The 19,947-nt window shown below is 35.4% G+C and overlaps 1 protein-coding gene across 1 annotated transcript in view; it reads right to left on the reverse strand.

Annotated features, from left to right (window-relative positions):
• The window catches only part of LOC150086629 (transforming growth factor-beta-induced protein ig-h3-like), a 214,030-nt gene that overhangs the window by 107,601 nt on the left and 86,482 nt on the right, over positions 1-19,947 (reverse strand). Inside the window, exon 4 of the mRNA XM_090372208.1 lies at positions 10,930-11,027. Coding sequence (XP_090228334.1) covers positions 10,930-11,027 — 98 coding nt within the window. The remainder of the gene's footprint in view (positions 1-10,929; positions 11,028-19,947) is intronic.

Raw genomic sequence — 19,947 nt, forward strand, 5'->3', positions numbered from 1 at the left:
TAGTAACAGTAATCCTAGGATTACTGTTACTCAAATAAAGGACTTTGCATTTGCAAATGCAATATTAGCTTCAGGAATTTGGGTATCCCATGAAAATACAGGAGACTGCTTCTTTCAAGAAGAAAAAATATATCCCATACCACTATATGTAAGCTGCTTCAGTACAGCTCTATATGGATACATACATACATAGAACTATTTCTGTCAATTTCTCTACAGATATCAAACATCATGAGAATGGCAATAATGTGGCATTTTAAATCTATAAAGTATAACGTTGATGTTGTAGGCAATGTTTTTAGCAAAATCCACATGCAATAATCTAACAGGATTAGGTTTAGTGATTGAGGGATATGTAATGGTGCTGCCTCAACATATATCTCTCAAAAAATATAAAAAGTAGTAGTAGTAGTGGCATGTGATGCAAGAAAGCAAGTGTATGAGCTTATGCAGCATCAGCCAAAAAAAATTAATAAAAGTCGAAGTTCTTATCCTTACAAATAAAATGAACAGGGTCTGTTTTATTGTCATATTGAAATAAATAACCAGGAGGAATTCACAAACTCTGTATTGTTCAAGAAAATCTACACATCATAGCATTTATTAATAAAAGGAGAGGAACAAGAGAAGCCCAGAAAAGCAAATTTCACAACCAGTGCTAAGCAACTCAGTATTATATATAAAATGGTACAGAAGAGGTCAAAATGTGTAAAAGTGCTTATCAATAAAAAGAGAACAAAATAAGAACTAATTTTTAGAATAAAATTACTCTTTTATTAAGAAGTCAACAGAAAAATTATACTATGCAAGCTATGCTACAATACATGCACCATTATTTATGTTGTCTAGTATAAAAAATTATTTTGCTTACTTGATTTACAATTGATATGTACTGTATGTATTTTAAACAGACATGCATTCACACTTAATTTCATGCTGTTTTTTGTAAATATTCCCCTTTTTTTTAAATGCAAAATATTACATTTAAAAATAATTATAACTTACTCTGAAATTACTGTATTCATTTAAAGCACCTGACCTTGGCAAAATTCTAACTACTTTAATACCTATTAAAAGACTAATACCCTGCAGTGCCAATCTCTATTTGCCATGCAAACAGCAACTGCACACGCTTCAAGGTCAGACAGTATGAAAGCTATTATTAAGCAAATATAACCACCACCTAGTATAGCAAAGCACACTGGAAACAGCTAAACTCACACCTAGGAACTTGTTGAAAGAAATAATACACACTATGGTTACCTGAATGTCATGTAGTCAAATTGTAATTTTATTTGGATTTCTGCAGGAAAATTTTCTCATGATTTAGTCAGTCTTTTTAATTCTCATGTTTCACATGATAATTAATGTGAATAACAAAGATGAATTACAGTTGCCTAAATGAGTCAATGGTGAGAAAGAGATATAACAAAATGGAAACAAAAAATAACTTACATTCTATGTCTTTATGATCCAGAGCTTCTTTTATATGTATGATATTCCTACTGGTATATGATATTCCCACTGCATTCTGCAATCTTTAACAGCAATATATATATAGACACACACAAACACATGCATGTGCACATACAGACATATATATATATATATATATATATATATATATAAGTACACACATACCTAAAAATATATCAGCTACATAATTTATTGGAGGGTTTCATTTTCATTACTTCTTGCAATTTAAACACTGAAAGGTTATATAACTCACGTACAATCCTATATAATAATCAAAAGGTTAGTAATGAATAAATAAAAGAACTGAGTGACCAAGTTTGTTCTATTTCATGTCAACTAAACAAAAAACAGAATTTTGACAATAAACAAACATATATTAGAAATGCCAAAAATAAGTTTTTAGTCTATTTTTATCTTTTATATTTCTGAAATATATTGCAAATGGATTTGGTATACTTTACATCAAATTTGATCAAAAAAGAAATTGCAATGAAACCTTGATAAAATGATCCTGCATCAAGTACGAAACTTTTACAATCCAGGCAAAGCACCTATATCAAATTATATAAGAGGTGAAAGAGACACAGTTATAAATTTGGGGACCCTAGACAAAATATTCACATACAGCTCCCTATATATTCACATAGAACCCAGTGAAAAATTTTCAAATAATGATGTACAAATAATTAATTTGGGATTTTTTTTTTTTGAATGTCAATGATGGTACCACGTACTGTGTTCTTAATCAACTGTGAACAAGTGCCTACTTAATGTTAAGAGGCAATGTAATTTATGTAATAGAACTGAGTCAGTATCTGTATAGGCCTTGCCAAATTACAGATCCCCCCCCCAGACAACTGTCTCAATTGTCTAGGCAGTTTATTTTGTTCTATTTCATGTAAATTTTATCCTAGGAGGTGGCTCTAATGTAGCTACAAAGTATAGAAACTAACATCTGAACAGAGATCTGATTGAGATGTAATGCAATAAGTATGCTCAATCTGCCAGCAGACTGAGCGGTTGGTTGGTTGTTAGGTTTTATTGGCACATCAGCAACTACGGCTATAATGTGCCAAAACCAGATGATATATAAAAATTTTAATTTCACTGACCTAATTACTTAGGTCACCATGTCAAGATATAAAATAACGAAGGTATAAAATGTAGAAAAGATAAATCAATAACAATAACATGTCAATTTTAAATACAAGTAAAAACCTTTATTGATTTAAAATAGCTAAAAACAGCAGATGCATTGTCATTGTCGGATAAAATTTGACTGAGTGTATACGGCTCAGTCAGATGATTAAAAGCGGCAAAACGGATATTGCTAAAATCTGGACAGTCAATTAAAATGTGTCTGATTGATAAAATTGTGCCACAGGATTCACACATAGGAGGATCATCAGCCCTCAGCAGACTGAGCAAACTTACTATTAGGGGAATAGTTCCAGTTATTAACATAATGTACCTAGGGGGGGCGGTGTGAAGGTTCAAATTAAGAAATGATAATTATAGACTGGATGTAAGAAAATCTGTTATTTTATTAGTCAGAGAGTCAACTTTTGACACAAGCTACCACCTAATCATGTAGAATTGGAAAGATTATGTATGTTTAAGATATACCTCCAATCTTCTGATAAAGCCCCCATGAATTTTATGTTTTTAAGAGTTTTTATTGAAAAATTATTGGTAATATATTTATTCAGACCTTATTACTATTGTGGATTATTGAGGACACAGAGCGAAATGGAGACAGAATAAATAATGACAAGTTTAATATTAATTGGAAAACACACATATATTAAATTAGATACATACAAAAGCTTTCAGTTAGTTCGTTAATCTTCATCAGTCAAACTGACAGTTAAGCGTGTGGAACATGAAGGTGTGTACTGCCAGTCATGTATATGAACTGCATGAGGTGATGGTTAATTGTTAGATGTTGAAGCCTGTGGCTGTGATGCATGTGAACATTGCCAACGTTTGTCATTGATCAAAATAGTTGCTTCAATGATAGGATGGACATGACATCCACTGCTCCTGTTGACTGAGGTATTAGAGCATGTGATGTTCAACAACTTCAACCAAGTGCATCGCCGATAGTGGTGGGACCTATCTACAATCATGACATCGCGGTGTGGGTCAATGTCGTGGTGGGTTGACCAGACATGTTCGGCAATGACTGAGTGTTCTATGTCCACTTTGGCCAGATGAACACGTCTGGTTAACCCACCAGAACACTGACCCACACCGCAATGTCATGATTGTAGATAGGTCCCACCACTACTGGCGATGCACCTGGTTGGAGTTGTTGAATATCACATGCTCTAATACCTCAGTCAACAGGAGCAGTGGATGTCGTGTCCACCCTATCATTGAAGCAACCATTTTGATCAATGACAAACATTGGTAACGTTCACATGCGTCACAGCCACAGGCTTCAACATCAAACAATTAACCATCACATCACGCAGTTCATATACATGACTGGCAGTACACATCCTCATATTCCACACTCTTAACTGTCAGTTTGACTGATGAAGGTTAACAAACTAACCGAAAGCTTTTGTACGTATCTAATTTAATATATGTGTGTTTTCCAATTAATATTAAACTTGTCATTATTTATTCTGTCTCCATTTCACTCTGTGTCCGCACTAATGAAATAATAATTGAAATAAATAATCCATAATAATGAATCCAGAGCACACAGGCCTCTTTAATCTTATTCAGACCTTGTTTAATGCCCATAAAATATGAAATTCAGAAATAAAGCATACAGTCTAGAAGACAGAACCAACCATAAGGGAACACTCTGCAAACCTGTTTATGTAAAGAATCTCATTATCAATCCTTAGATAGTTAACCCAATTTCATAATACTGAAATTCACCATAAAAGAAAGATGAAATAAGAAGAGGGAAAAAGACAAAGGGGAAGACCTTGAAGATGGTGGTAAGGTTGTAACAGAACTCATCAAGAGCCAGATGGACCCCATTCCCCATACTAGACCACTACCCTTTCCCCATTTTTTTTATCTTTTAAGTAACAGCTAAAACCTAGCCCCACTAATGCAAGGTCTAGGTCTGGGCAACTGCATCTCCAACACCACTGAACACATACAGGCAAAATATGATAGAGGCTGCATAATGCAGAAATAAAATACAAGTAGGAGGGGCAGGAGGAAGAAAAAGGTTGTGAATGTTTAGTAAATGCATTTTAAATTTGTTCATGCTGATGAGCATATAAAAAATTGCCAATGTCAAGAAATAAAGATAGTTCTAATCATGATATCTGTAACCACTTAACCCTTCAGTATACACATCATAAAAATTACATGAGCAAGTGCATTCTGTATTTTGCACACCACTCAATATTTTTAGAATAGCCATGTGAACAGTTTAAAATTGTGCAATTTGTAGTACTATTCAGTGCAGAACTAGAATGGAGCAGCCAGGACAGTGCCCTGGGACCTGTACTTAACAGGAGGCCAAAGTGGCCAAAAATGTGTAACTGAAATATAGAGAGCGCCATTTTGGCAAAATTATTTTTATTATTATTACACTCCTCATGTGGTTAAATCATTAAGAGCCTGTCCTTGGTATGGTTCCTAATGATTTAACCACTAAGTTTGATGGGGAAAGAGCCCAGGTGCAATACACCCATACCCTGAACTGAAAAGAGACTAAATCCCAAAAAGGAGGGATCTCAATCTAGACAAGGAGAAATCTTCCTTACTGTCTTCTTCCCCAACATTAATTCTCACGCTTAAAGGGGGGGGGGTCCCCTCATTAACTATAGGTACAGCTTAAAGTCATGCATCCAAAAATCAACTAGTTTTTTGCTAATCTCAGTTTCTTCTACCTTTCAAAGAAATTTACATCAAACCTCCCATGAAATATCTTCAACTACTAGTGCACACAGTAATCCATCATAAAATTACAGGAAAAATACTTTTTATTACATGATTTTCTCAAAAATTAAAGAAATTTTGATTAACATTTTATTACATTTAATGTGGCACAAACAAATGGATTTTGTCAAAAGCTTATTTGTTAAGTTAACTGTTCCAAATACACTTTCCCATAGAAACAATGTTATAAATAGTAGTTAGCTTCTTTAGGTTAGCCTGCAAAAGCTGTTTAATCCATAATGTACCTAAAATCAGGGCCTATTTAAGTATTTGCAGAGCCCACAACAGAACACAATTTTAGAGCCCTAGATTGCCTAAACGTATGAGTAATTTGTAATACAAATAAATTTTGTGGCTCTCTATTACACTGGAATCCACAATTGCAGCTCCCCCAGTCCTTCCTTAAATGGGTCATGGCTACAGAAAGATAGTAGAAATCAATACTATTGCAATTAACAAAACAGAGCCAAAAAAAAGTGAGAAATATTTCACTGTTATGCCCACAGTTTTTTTAAATCTTGAATGCAGTGCATGAGCAGAGATTTCACCTCAGGGCCATAAAAGTTTTCAGCATGTCACTCCAAGCACTTTGATGATTCACTGTCACAATAAGTATTTTATAACATTACTGAGTTTGTTAGAAGGACATGTGATTATTGCTATTAGGAACAAGCTTAACTATTCACTGATGAACAGATGTTTTGCATGTCATCCAATAGCAATCAAATCTATTATTAAAATTAAATTAATAGTAAACATATTTAATTTAATTAATTTACATTAATAATAAATAAAATACACTTGGCACAGAGAGACAAGCTTTTTTGCCCCAGGGCCTATCTATTCTTGTCCTACCCTTGATGCTATTCTTTATTTTGATATTACATTGGATATAAGAAAAAATAATATATTTAGCTATAATACCCCCTTTATCCAAAAATATTATCTCACTACTTCACTTTCAAAACAAGCAGTGATACAAATTAAAGCCAAATTTCTACACATATATCAGGGGTTGTTGCTTCACAAATCAGTTATATGAGAGAGAGGATGCACATTGTATTCTGGACACTAAAGTGGAGAGATTGAATTTTTTAAGCTATACTTCTCCATTTCTAAAATAATCAATGATGTAGATCAAAGGTCAAGACCATACTGAAGAAATACTAAAATTTAATTGATGTAACTCTATAGATATTTTAAATTTTAAGTTAAATTTTTATAGATGAAATTCTATAAAAATTACAATTGCATTTCTTATAAAACTAAAATGGAAAGAGCATAATAAATGAGAACCATAAAACTATTTCAAATAAGAATATTCAGAAAAATTTATGGTACCAAACCATATTATGTGACAAGCACAAGAGAAAACATGCTGGATAAGAGCATTTTCTCAATTTTAGGTTCTAAGGTAAATACCCCCAACTTACATTACGGATAAAAAAAAATAGCACAACACAGACAGTAGTAATTGAAAGCAAGTTTTCATAGCTAGGAAACATTCCTAACAATAATGATTAATCAGAGCATAAAAAATTCAAAAATAAAACTATACATAACCATGCTAACAATAAAGTAAAACTGCACGCAACCATGGTAACAATAAAATAAAACTAACTTTACAAAGGATGTTGGTGCTGGCATACCATAAATTAAGAACATAACAAGCCAAGGACATTCTGTATTAAAAAGAAGCAAACAAGAATATAAATGAAGCCATATCACTATAAAAGGAATATATCATATAAACATCAGGACACTTTTGCCTGCAATAAAATTATCAAAACAGCATAACAGAAAATAAGTCTGAACAATAACAAAAAAATTTCCTATGGTATAGATAAATCATAAGAAGAAATTTCTGAAAGCATGATTTGTATTCCAAAAGCAAATATGGCATAACAGAGAATATAGTACTCAGAACAACAATGAAAGCTGCTACCCAAATTTCACTGTAATACACTTTTTCATTTGTTCAAATTTTGTTTTATATTTTAAAACAAAATTTGAACAAACCAGTTTAAGGTATGAAGTAAAGGTGTGTAAGTGTAGAAAAGTCTGTAAAGTAAATTTAACAGAATTGATTAATGTTATTGAACCAATAATTAAACATTACATCAGACTGTGAAATAAAAAAATATGAAAAACTGTTAAAAAAAAAAAAAAAAAAAAATGTGTAAAGCTATGCCTTAGACAGAAGAGTGGAAGCTAAGGACACCAACAGCAGACATTAGTGTCCAGAATAAGAAATAATACTTCAAGGAAAGGTATGAGTGCTGTGAGCTATAACTAAAGCAAAACCATAAAGATAAATAAATAAATAGATAAATGTATAAAATTAATAAAATTATTGTCAATTATTAGTAAGAGGATGCTTGTGAATGGCATGTTATGAAAGGTTAGCATCATTCAGTACATCTAAATAATAATCAACAAAAGCTATTTGTTACTTATTACTATTTGCCAGTAACTGCAGGACCTAAAGATAAGCTAAGAGGCGTTAATTAGAAAAAGGTAATAATTTAGTAACTCAGTAGCTTACTGACAGAATAACTGCGAGCCCAACAGTTTGCAGCCAGAACAAAACAAAAATTATATATACCCCATTTTTTTTAGGTTTTCATATTCTCTCTCTCTCTCTCACCACATGGGTAAGTGAAATGAAATGGGAATTTATTTTTTTTATTAACAATTGGTAATTTATTTTTTGAAAAAACTTCTGCTACATTTTAAGCACTGCACCAATGGTTTTACAATATCTTTCACTTCATCATCCCTGTGGAATCAAAAGAAAGAAAATCCAGGCTGTATGGAGGGTGTTCAATCACTTCCCAGCACAGTTTCTAGATGATTTCCATAGTGGCTAGAGCACATATGTTGCTCTACACACTATTTTGTTACTTTGTTAAGCAACAAAATAACACCATCAAACATCCGAGGTCTCTTATTTCTGAAAGCATATCATAGATCAGTTTTGAGGAGTCATATATAATTTTGTAAGCAGTTTCATTTCTATATGTGAAATAGTATAGCAACAGTCCTTGCCAGCTGAAAAACAACATGCATGTTTTCAAAAGTCTAATTTCTTTGGCAAAGGTGACAACTGATATTTCTTCTCTCTCATTCAACATGGCTGCATCATGTCTCAACCACAGTCTCTATACAATCAAGAAGCAATTTCCTTCCTTTCTTCCTCTTCATATATCACATTAGGTGCCAGACAATTCCATTCACGTATGTTTCTCTTCAACGCTAAGATACTCAAAAAATGCCTTCACAGAGATATTTTATACCACAATCTGTCACAAGTGATAGTGTAAGCAGACCTATGACTGATATCCAGCTCTCTGGCCACATCACTACATTTGTCATGACAACCTTTTCTTCCATGACAAACGTTTGAGCTTGTTGTGAATAAGAGACACCCTTCTGAGTTGTATGTCTTTAACAGTAACAATTTGCCCACTCACACACTCATGGGCATGCATGAAGTTTATATATACCTGTTCCATATGCTAGTGGGGTTTCTCCTAGAGATGTTCCTTCTTCTGCTGTAAGAAACTGAATAACATCATTCACAGTAATGCACCCATTACTGTGAATGTCATATTGTCACTGCAGCTGGTGTACATTACACCCCACACATACAGGACAACCAATATGACCTATTGATCAATAGAAGCATTAGTACCAACCTGTAAACTTACATCCAATGGTGGCACTTAATTTAAATTTAGACAACTGACATTTTATTTCTTTTGACTCACCCTTGTGTATACATAAACAAGTGCACTCTACATATTTATTTATTAAAAAATAAAAAATAAAATACTTTTTTTTTTCTTTTTTTTTTTTCATTTCTATTCTCAAATGAAGCATACCCAGAACTGAAATTTCTAATATATAAGCTTGACATAACATAACTTCCTGGAAAAGGTTGAAATAAGTGTAAATAAGGGATAACCCCTAAAAATTTTTTATACAATTTAATTTTATTTCTTATCATATGTTAACACATTGCCAAGGTCAGGTGAAACAATAATAAATAATTACCTACTCTATTAAAAATGGTTCATGTCTGAAGAAACAATACATTCTTAAATTTCAGAATCTTAAAGTATTAATGAATGTACTGTGTAATGTTTCAGACTGGCTTACCAAACAGAGTAATATCATCCTCACTACAGAGGAAAATTATTTGATATGGACAATTTCATTAAATTATATTCATTATGTGTGCAAGATTGTTGTAGCAATTTATATGCATAATTTATTGTACCATAATTTATTGTAATCATCTGCTTGTGATAATTTTCATTACAATTGTATTATCTATGAATATAATGAATACAGAATTGAAGAGCTGCCCAATAAAATAAATTCTGTCTTTCATGAAATTCCCAGTATGATCTTAAAAAAATTAGCAAAAATCTCTCTGTTGTCTTCCTTCCTACCAAAAAAGTAAATATGATACCGATGTTTAAAGTCAATTTCCATTTCCTACATAACCAAAATATAAGAAATTATTAACCTTGTAGCCAAGCATATAGCAAGTTAAATGAATCCTCTTTGTAAACATTGCTGATGAAACATTTTAAATATGAGTTTGACAATATGCATCTACAAACTGAAATTGTTTTTATAGCAAATATGTGTTCATGAAATTTTTCCATAAAACAATTTTTATTTTTAAATGATTTTTAAAATAATTCCTGAACTTAATGATACTGTTAACATAAAGAGATGACTACAGAAATAAGGTTGAAATTAAGAATCTAATGCTTTTCAAAAATAAATAACAGTTTTATTTAATCTTTAAAACCTTTATTGGACAAATGAGTTTAATACAGAAACCTTCCTCTCAGAAAAGTTTCAATATTTGAACATGAGAGTTAAAAATGAAAGGAAAAAATTCCACTTCTCTATGGCTAGCAGTTAACAAAAAATGTTATTAAAGAAATTGTATTCAAGAGTACGAACAGATGCTTCATAAGTAATGCACAAATCAGAACGAAATAATGAACTAATGAATTTGTATGATCAAATTTTGTGATGAAATGAATCTAGTAAACGGGATTTCTTTAATATTATTGAAATTTTAATTTAACATTTTTATGTAATTTAAAGGAAATGCTGCTAGTATATGATGCTTTCTTTGTAGCATATTATCTCTCTATTTATACTTGAAAAAGAATTTGAGCATCTTAAAAATGAAACATTTGTTCATTTATTGAAACAGTACTTGTGCATTAGAATACATAATGTAATCACAGGACTTTAATAAAAAACAATGAATTATTTTGGCTCTCATGGAAAGTCATGATAGAAAACAAATATCCATAAGCAAGTAAAACATTAATAAAATTAATAAAAACAATTATCCATTAATAACTGGTAACCATTGTTGGCCACAACCTGTTCGAAAATTTTCATTCAAAAAGTTCTAATCATGAAAGATTTGATGCCAGAAGAGTTGTTTTTAATATTTTCTTCCAGTATGCTCTGGTCAAAGGAATAATCTGAGTGATTACTCACTCTCTTCACATCCTGGTTCTCCATTCCTTTTACGCCTAAAACCATGGCAACACTGTCGCTTCACAATGTATGTCTTTTTGATTTCATCTGATCTTACCCTAGAGATAAAAATAACATAGTTTCATTCATCTGAGAACATTATTTTATTTATGCAAGTACATCAACATTAAACAGTGTATTCAGGTATATACAAGGTGTGACAGTAAAGTTCCTGGACTGGTGAAATAAAAAGAATACAATGGAACTTAAAAATGTTTTTTTTTTATTAAAAGTAATCACTACCTGATTGAATGTACTTATTACACCATTCTAAAAGAGTTTCTGAAAAGAGTCAACAAAGGGACCCAAATAAATGACATTCAGTTCGGTGGTTACATTTTTCTTTATGTCCTTAACAACCTGAAATGTCTCCTTTGAAGGCAGTTTACACTGTAAGAAAGAGGAAGAAGTCTGTTCATGTTAGATCAGGAGAGTAGGGTGAATGGTGGATATGTACAATATCCTTTTTTGTCAGAAATTTCTTCAAAACAAGTGTGGAATGTGTGGGGCATTGTTGTGCAACAAGAACAACCAGCTGCCTTTCTCTTGAATTTGCAGCCTCACCCAGGAAATGCACCTCAATAACAGTGGCGGCTCATGACTCTGAGGTATGGGGTGTTGCTTCTTAAAGTTACATTAAATTGTCTTGGATATACGACATGTAGACATAGATGGTAATAATAATAAGCAGGTTAAAAATACTACAAAACATTAACTGGACACATACCATTAACAGACTTGGGTAATCTCAAAATTTTATTTAAAAATAAAATCCATTCTTCGGTTTTTATTTGTTGAAAATAGATTAATAACTTTTCATTCAAGTTTGGTGCACTGTTCAAATCGGCACTGCTCACTCAGCAGTTCCTTTGACTCATTTTATCACCTCTAAAATTGCATATTGGCAACCTGCCAACTAAGCATTGACTCAACCACTGAGGCCTAAATGTCGAACTGCATAGCGCACAGTTCCACCTACGGTTAAACTTCAAAGTTGAAAATTATCTCGTGTTTTTATTTGTTTATTATTGAAATGATTATTGGAAATAGAGGATGAGTATACTAATGCAGAACCTGTTAATAAAAATATTCATTGCATTCTTCACAAAATTTCATATAACTCCGTTGACTGTATATTTAGATTTAAAAAGCTGGGGGTGCTGCAGTTCCACAGTGCCTACCAGTGAGCCGCCCTGCTCAATAGTCTTTGAGAACCTGTAGTAGTAGTAGTAGTAGTAGTAGTGACATGTGATGCAAGAAAGCAAGTGTATGAGCTTATGCAGCATCAGCCAAAAAAAAAAAAAAAAAAAAATACAAACAATCCCCTCTAAATGTTTGTCCAGTTCCTCCTAAAATTTATTTAACCTATCAACTTCCACAATCACAGATGGAACTTTGTTCCAGCAATTAACCACCCACTGGCTAAAGGCAAATTTCTGCACATCTATTCTACATCTGTCCTTCCTCAATTTCAATTTATGCCCCCTTAGTTTCGTAATCTGAACAAGTGGAAGGAATTGTCCCATCAGAATTCAGCGTGCTTAACCCATTCAAGGCCTTATACACCTCAATCAGATCACCTTGCAGGTGCCTAGTCTCCAGACACTGCAATTTGCAGACCTTAAGCCTCTCCTGGTAAGAGGATCCCTTCATTCCCCTCACCAATCTTGTTGCCCTTCTCTGTACACGTTCAAGCAAATCTACATCTTCCCTAAAATGAGGCCTCCAGACCTGCACACAGTACTCAAGGCGTGGCCTGACCATTGTCTTATACAGAGGGACAATCACCTCATTTTCCCTGCTAGCAAAATTCCTGTATATCATTGACAGCACCCCATGACCTGCCCTAGCAGCCTGTCTGCACTGTTCACAAAACTTCATATCTGACTGCACAATTACTCCCAGGTCTTTTTCATTTTCTACCACCTTAAGTGTAGTACCACACAGTTGGTACATTTCTCTGGGGTTACTTCTACCCATATGCAGTACTTTGCATTTTTCAATGTTAAACTTCAGTTGCCACTTCTCAGCCGATCTGCCCGAATTTACTAGATCCTGTTGTAGTAACACACTTCCATTACTGTCATTAACAACCCTGCCAACTTTTGTATCATCTGCGAACTTCGACATTAAGCCTGATATACCTTCCTCAATATCATTGATAAATATACAAACCAATAGTGGACCCAACACCGAACCCTATGGCACCTCCGTAGCCAGGTGGGAAGGAGCAGCAGTGCATAACACACGCTTCTTGATTAGACTGTGGTTCGAGCCTGTCACCACCAAATATGGAGGATGAGGAAAGGTCAGGGAATGACCACCGCACATACACAGAGCAATATGGCCTTAGTTGCTAATGCTCCTAAAAACCAAACAACAACCGAACTGTGGGACTCCATGAATAACATTAGTCCACGAAGAGCAGCACCCATTGATTACCGCCCTCTGTCTTCTCCCATTCAACCATCCTTTTATCCATTGTAGCAACTTACCCTTAATACCATTCTGCTCCAATTTGTACAGTAGTCTTCCATGTGCGACTGTGTCAAAAGCTTTCTTGAAATCCAAGTATATGATATCAAAATTATTTTTTTCATCCAGTTCCTTTGTAACCACATCATAATAACCAATCAAATTTGTCAGACAAGACTTATTCTTAACAAACCCATGCTGTGTCTGAATTATTGCTGCAGTCTTGTCTAGATGATCCTGCAATGCATCTTTAACCAACGACTCCATTATTTTACCCGGAAGAGAAATTAAACTAACTGGTCTGTAATTACTCATGTCACCCTTCAATCCACCTTTTGAATTGGGGATACACATTTGCACATCTCCAGTCCGTGGAGCCATCCCCTGAGTCCAAGGATGCTCTCATAATTATGGCTAAGGGTTTGCTTAATTCCTTTGCTGCCTCCTTTAATATAACTGGATAGATCCCATCCATCCCAGGTGCCTTTCTTATGTTTAACTTCAACAATTTCTCCTCCACTTTGTTCTCAGTTATTACAAAATCATTAAACACCCTGTTACAATTTGATAACCTTGTGGAATTTTCAAACCTCAATAACTCCTCATGTGTGAATGCAAAATACTCATTCAGTTTGTTTGCTATCTGAGCAGGATCATCAACAGTCGAACCATCAATATCAAGTGGACCAATCAGATTCATCCCCTTCCTTTTAGAGTTTATATAAGTAAAGAAATCCTTGCTGTTTTTCTTAGCATCCTTTGCCAAAGATTTCTCGTAATCTGCCTCCGCCTGCCTGACCTCCTTTGAGACTTGATTACAGACTAGCTTATATATATTAGTATTAGTAATGGCTGTATGGTGCAAGAAAGCATATGGCTTATGCTTTCTTTTTTAAAAACCCCGAATAAAACAATGATAAAAAAAATAATAAATAAAATAAAATAATAATAATAATTAATAAAAGAAAAGAAAATAAACCTATTATCCTATGCGCTTTCCTCACCCAAAAGTAGTATCCAGATGACCTTTGAATTTCCCCAAACTGTCAGCCTCTACCACCCACGTCGTCCTCGTTTATTTTACTAATGCCTCTCAGAGCCTTAAACACCTCTATCAAATCTCCTGTAAGGTGTCTAGTTGCCAAACTCTGCAACCCACATATTCGAAGTCTTTCTTCATAAGGACGCCCTTTTGCCGATCTCACCAGGCGAGTTACCCATCTTTGCACCCTTTCAAGAAGCTCGATGTCTTTCTTTAGGTGTGGTCTCCATACTTGAACACAGTATTCCAAGTGCGGTCTAACAAAAGCCGTATATAATGGAATTATCACGTCCCTATCCCTACTTGCAAAAGTTCGATAGATCATCGATAGGACACCATGGGCCTTCCTTGCAACCTGTTTACAATGCTCAGAGAATTTCATGTCTGACCGTATCGTGACACCCAAGTCCCTTTCCTCCAGTACTGGGTTTAGTTGAACTCCACCAAGTGAATAAGTTATTTTGGGATTACTGTTTCCCAGGTGTTATACCTTACACTTTGTTGGATTAAAGCATAGCTGCCATTTTTCTGACCATTCCTGAAGTCTATCTAGGTCTCTCCGAAGAAGCTCAGCTTGACAGTGATCATTAACTACTCTACCAATTTTAACATCATCTGCAAATTTAGACATCATGCCCTCTATCCCTTCATCAATGTCATTTATGAAAATTAAAAATAACAGTGGTCCTAATACTGATTCTTGGGGAACCCCACTTCTTACATCAACCCAATCTGAGGAATAGCCGTTTATCACAACCCTCTGCCTCCTGCCCTGAAGTCATTCTGCTATCCATCTAAGGATTTTCCCAGTGATTCCAACCTGTTCCAGCTTATAAAGCAACCGCTCATGTGGGACTGAGTCAAAAGCTTTGCTGAAATCTAAATAAACAATGTCGAAATTATTCCCTAAATCTAGCTCGTGAGTGACCCTTTCAAAATAGCAAACCAGATTTGTTAAACATGATTTTCCGTTTACAAAAACATGCTGAGTATTCTTGAGAATTTCGATTCGATCCAAATGATCCTGAATTCCACCCTTGATCATTGTGGTAACAAAGTTGAGCCTCATCTGAGAGAAATAAAGATAAACAACATGCAGAAAATCAGGAATAATGGAGTCCTGATCGAGGTAGCAAGCAAAGAAGATCTAAGAAAAATAGAAAACCATCCTGAGATGGAAAAACTGGGCTTGCTCCCTGAAAAACCAAAAGGGTAAAACCCTAATATTATAATCTTTGATGTACCTGTGTCAGTAATAGAAAAAGAATTCATGATGGGTATCTACTTCAAAAACTTTAACAATGAAATGACAATAGATGAATTTGCTGCTGAATTCCTGCTGAAAAGAGCAACAAAAAACAAAAGGAATGGACAACTCAACATAATTGCAGAAATTACATCAAAAATTTGGAAGGTATTGGTGGAACAACAGAGAATCTATGCTGGCTGCACCAGTCATAAATTTAGGGAACTCTTCCCTATCCAAAGTTGCTTTAACTGCCATAAATATGGTCACATTGCCAGAGACTGCAGTCAGAAAGAACCTGTTTGTGGTTCTTTCTGACTGCAGATTACAAAATTGTAAAATTTTGTAATCTGCCATGATTACAAAAATTGTAAAAATAAGTCTCGGCAGCCAAAATGTGCTACCTGCAAGGCAGCATGGCTGACTGACTGTACACATAGTATCAGGGATGATAAATGCCCCAGTTATAAAAAAAATGGCAAAACTTATTCAATCTAGGACCAACTATGGGCCAGATTGAAAACATAAATGTGACTAGGGCTCTAAATCTCGTCCAATTGAATGCTCACAAGAGCCGTTGTAGATCAGATCAAACTCAAATTGGAAGAAAATAATATAGATATCTTGGTACTCCAGGAACCCTACACACATATGGGTAGGGTTCAGGGATACCCAAGAGGCTATAAAATAATAGAATACACCTCAGGTGTCCCTTCTACAGCAGTAGTAGTTAAAAATACTGACCTTACGGTCACAAAGGTAGGTCACCTCTGCTCCCCAGTGGAAGTGTGTGCCCATATCACCAGTGCTGTAGGACAGTTTTACATTATTTCACTATATTCCACACCAGGTAAAGATATAAATCCAACTATTGAATACCTACAAGTAGTCACAAACTTGCTACCTACTGCAAATATCATAGTGTGTGCTGATGTCAACTGCCAGTCAGCCATATGGAAGACAGAGCAGGCACACACAAACGGCTAGATATGTTCAGACTATATAGCCACCTCACCCTTTCAAGTGCTAAACCAACCAAATAACCTCTCAACTTTTAGCAGTACCATGTGGGAGAGTGACAATGATGTTACTCTTGCCACCAATTCAATAGCTTATAAAATCAGAGACAGGTGTGTCCAGCCAGCCTGGACCACATCAGATCACAGAGCCATTTCCTTCAAACTAAACAGGCAATTATAAACAACCCAACACTCCCTGTTGGATATCAAAAGGTATAAACTTAAAAAGGCAAACTGGCAGATTTTTGCAGAACATACAGCAGCTGAGCTGCAAAAACAGGAAAATGAATGGTCTAGATCAGGCAACTGCAGCATGGAAGAGCAAACACTGACTATGACAAACATTTTAACAAAAACAGCAACCCTGTCTATCCCACGGAAAAAAACCGAGGAAGCAGACAGTTCCCTGGTAGTGCCCCGAACTGACTATACTCAGAAGTAGGGTACACCAGGTGAGGAGACATTTTCAAAGAGCCAGAACATCTTGGCCACAAAATGAGGTGGATGCACCAGAGATTCTTATAGAACTCTCAGAAATCAGTATACAGCCCTCATAAGAGACAAAAAAAAGGAATGCTGGAGGCATATGGTGAGAACTACTAGAAACAATAACTCTTGGGGAGTTGTCTACAGAATAGTGACCAACAAGCTGCCAAGAGGAGATGTCTTAGAAACTACTGTCAAACTAGATGGAACCCCAACCCTGTGTTGGTTGGATTCTGCAAATAACATTCTAGACAGTACCATTCAGACTGAAACTGGGAATCATTCCCCCACCCAGCTAAACATTATAAAAGAAAACACTGAATATGACAATGCCAATATTGAACCTCTGTTCACTATACAAGACTTAGAAATAGCACCATCTAAAACCAAAAACAATAAATGCCCAGTTTTTGACCTCTTAGAGGTTGAGATTATCAAAAATTAGTGGAAATAGCACCATATAAATTAATAGCACTATATAATAACTGTATGACAGAAGATATATTCCCAAAAATATGGAAAAAAGCAGTGTTAAGATTAATTCTAAAAAACCCTGAAAAACTCCCTACTGATCCAAAATTGTGTAGACCAATAGCCCTACTCCCTGTACCAAGGAAAATATATGAAAGACTAATATATAGCAGATTAGTTCAATATTACACAGAAGCAGGTTTACATTCCAACAATCAGTACGGTTTTAAGCAGGGCAATTCTACAGAGGATGCCATGCACCACCTATTGACAACAGTTAAAAATGCAGAGGAGAAATATATGCTGGCAATCTCCATTGACTTTGCTGGGGCATTTGACTCACTCTGGTGGCCTAGTATCCTTAGGACACTAGGCCACCAACTAAGTCGCCAGGCAAATGCCCCACAAAACCTCTATAAGGTAATAAACAGTTACCTTACAAACAGAAGTGTCTCAGTACGCACAAGGTTCCAGGAATTGACACGCCCTGTGAATAAAGACTGCCTGCAGGGTTCAATCCTTGGCCCTTTTTTCTGGAACATTGTTCTGGACAAATTTCTGGCCTTGGATCTGGGCACCGTAGAAAGCCTGGCCTTTGCAGATGATATGATTTTCCTTGTAAAAGGTAACACGCGAGTGGTTGTAGAGCAAAGATCAAATGCTGCCCTCTTGCAGCTGCAGGAGTGGGCACAAATGCACATGCTCAAAATATCGCCTGAAAAAACCAAACAAATACTTCTAAAAGGCAATTTGGACATAAGAAGACGTCCACAAATCAAAATTAACATAACCACTATAAAAATGGTAACAGAACTAAAATATCTTGAAGTGGTCTTTGATTCAAAATTAACTTTTTACCCCCATTTGATCTACTTGGCGAAGAAAGTGAGAAATTATGCAGGTATGATTGCCAGGATCAGTCGAGCAGACTGGGGACTCAAAAGAAAGACCCTGGCAATCATATACCTTGCAATGTTCCCACCTGTTATCACCTATGGAGCCAGTGCGTGGTTCACCCGCTCGGCCATAGTAAGAAATAGGAATAAATTAGAATCGATACAAAGGACAATAATACTCACTTTACCAGAGCATGTCACACAGTAAGCACACCTGCACTACAGTTGCTGGCCAGAGCTCTCACACTTTACCTGGAAGTGGCCAAAAGAGGCTTATAATATAGATTTAAAAAGGGTATACCCACAGAATTTCTGGGGATAGCCATTGATACAACCAACACCGTCAATGATGAAAGAAAAAGAATAGCCACAAAGCTCCATGAGCTATGGCAAACAAAGTGGGAGCAGGAAACCAGAGATCTAGTTACCAAACGGTTTCTGCCATGGGTGTCAATGGTTAGCCCAAAGCCACCTAAGTGGTATGCCCCTGGAGTTTATACAACATTTATATTGACAGGTCACGGCTCCCTAAAGGCAAAACTAACCTCCTTAGGGCTGATTGATGACCGAAACTGCACTTGTGGCGAAAGTGAAGACTAGGCACACATTCTATATGAATGTATAATATATGACGTCCCCAGAACAGAGCTAATAGCACAGATTGGCCCCCCTTCCAAGGGGAGAAGAACATCTGTTCATCATAGAAGAGGAAAATTATAAAGCTTTTACATCTTTCACACAGAAAGTATTCGAAATGCGCAGAACAATCCAAAGAATGGCAATTCAGCCCCCCAGCAATTAAACAATAATCATATAGTTAAAATTGCCCAAGTTTCCCACCATGCCCAGACGATGACTTAAAAACTGTTAGGATAGCAGTATTCTGCACCTTGACAGAAACCTGACATGACAAAACTCCTCAGGACTACCCTACCATGTGTAGGAACCTGGGCCCCACACCAAATAAGTAACCGTGTAGGGGAGGGAGATGTACAGGCAGCCAGGGAAGCAGATTAATTGAAAAATATCAGTAAGCTAGTAGCAAAGGGATGCAATGCAGAATGAATGAGAATGAAAGATAGAATGAATAGGCTGGGCACTGAGTGAACTAGGAATTATGGTAAAAGGGAATAAATTGCAGTTCTGGTGAAAGAAAGAGTGACCTACCATGAGGGAAAGAGGGAGTGAATGGGAATGAGTGGAAGAGCAAATATAATTGGCCGAAAGAATACAAAGTTAAAAATAACTTACATTACTTTATACAGTGGATTCCAGTTATTTGGGCCACCGGTTAATCGGGGCAGCTGTTTATTTGGGGCAAATCTTAAAAAACAGAACCCAATC

This window comes from Mastigoproctus giganteus, chromosome 4 (genome assembly GCF_048544385.1).
Source record: "Mastigoproctus giganteus isolate SK-2022 chromosome 4, ASM4854438v1, whole genome shotgun sequence".
In the NCBI taxonomy this organism is placed as follows: Eukaryota; Metazoa; Arthropoda; class Arachnida; order Uropygi; family Thelyphonidae; genus Mastigoproctus; species Mastigoproctus giganteus.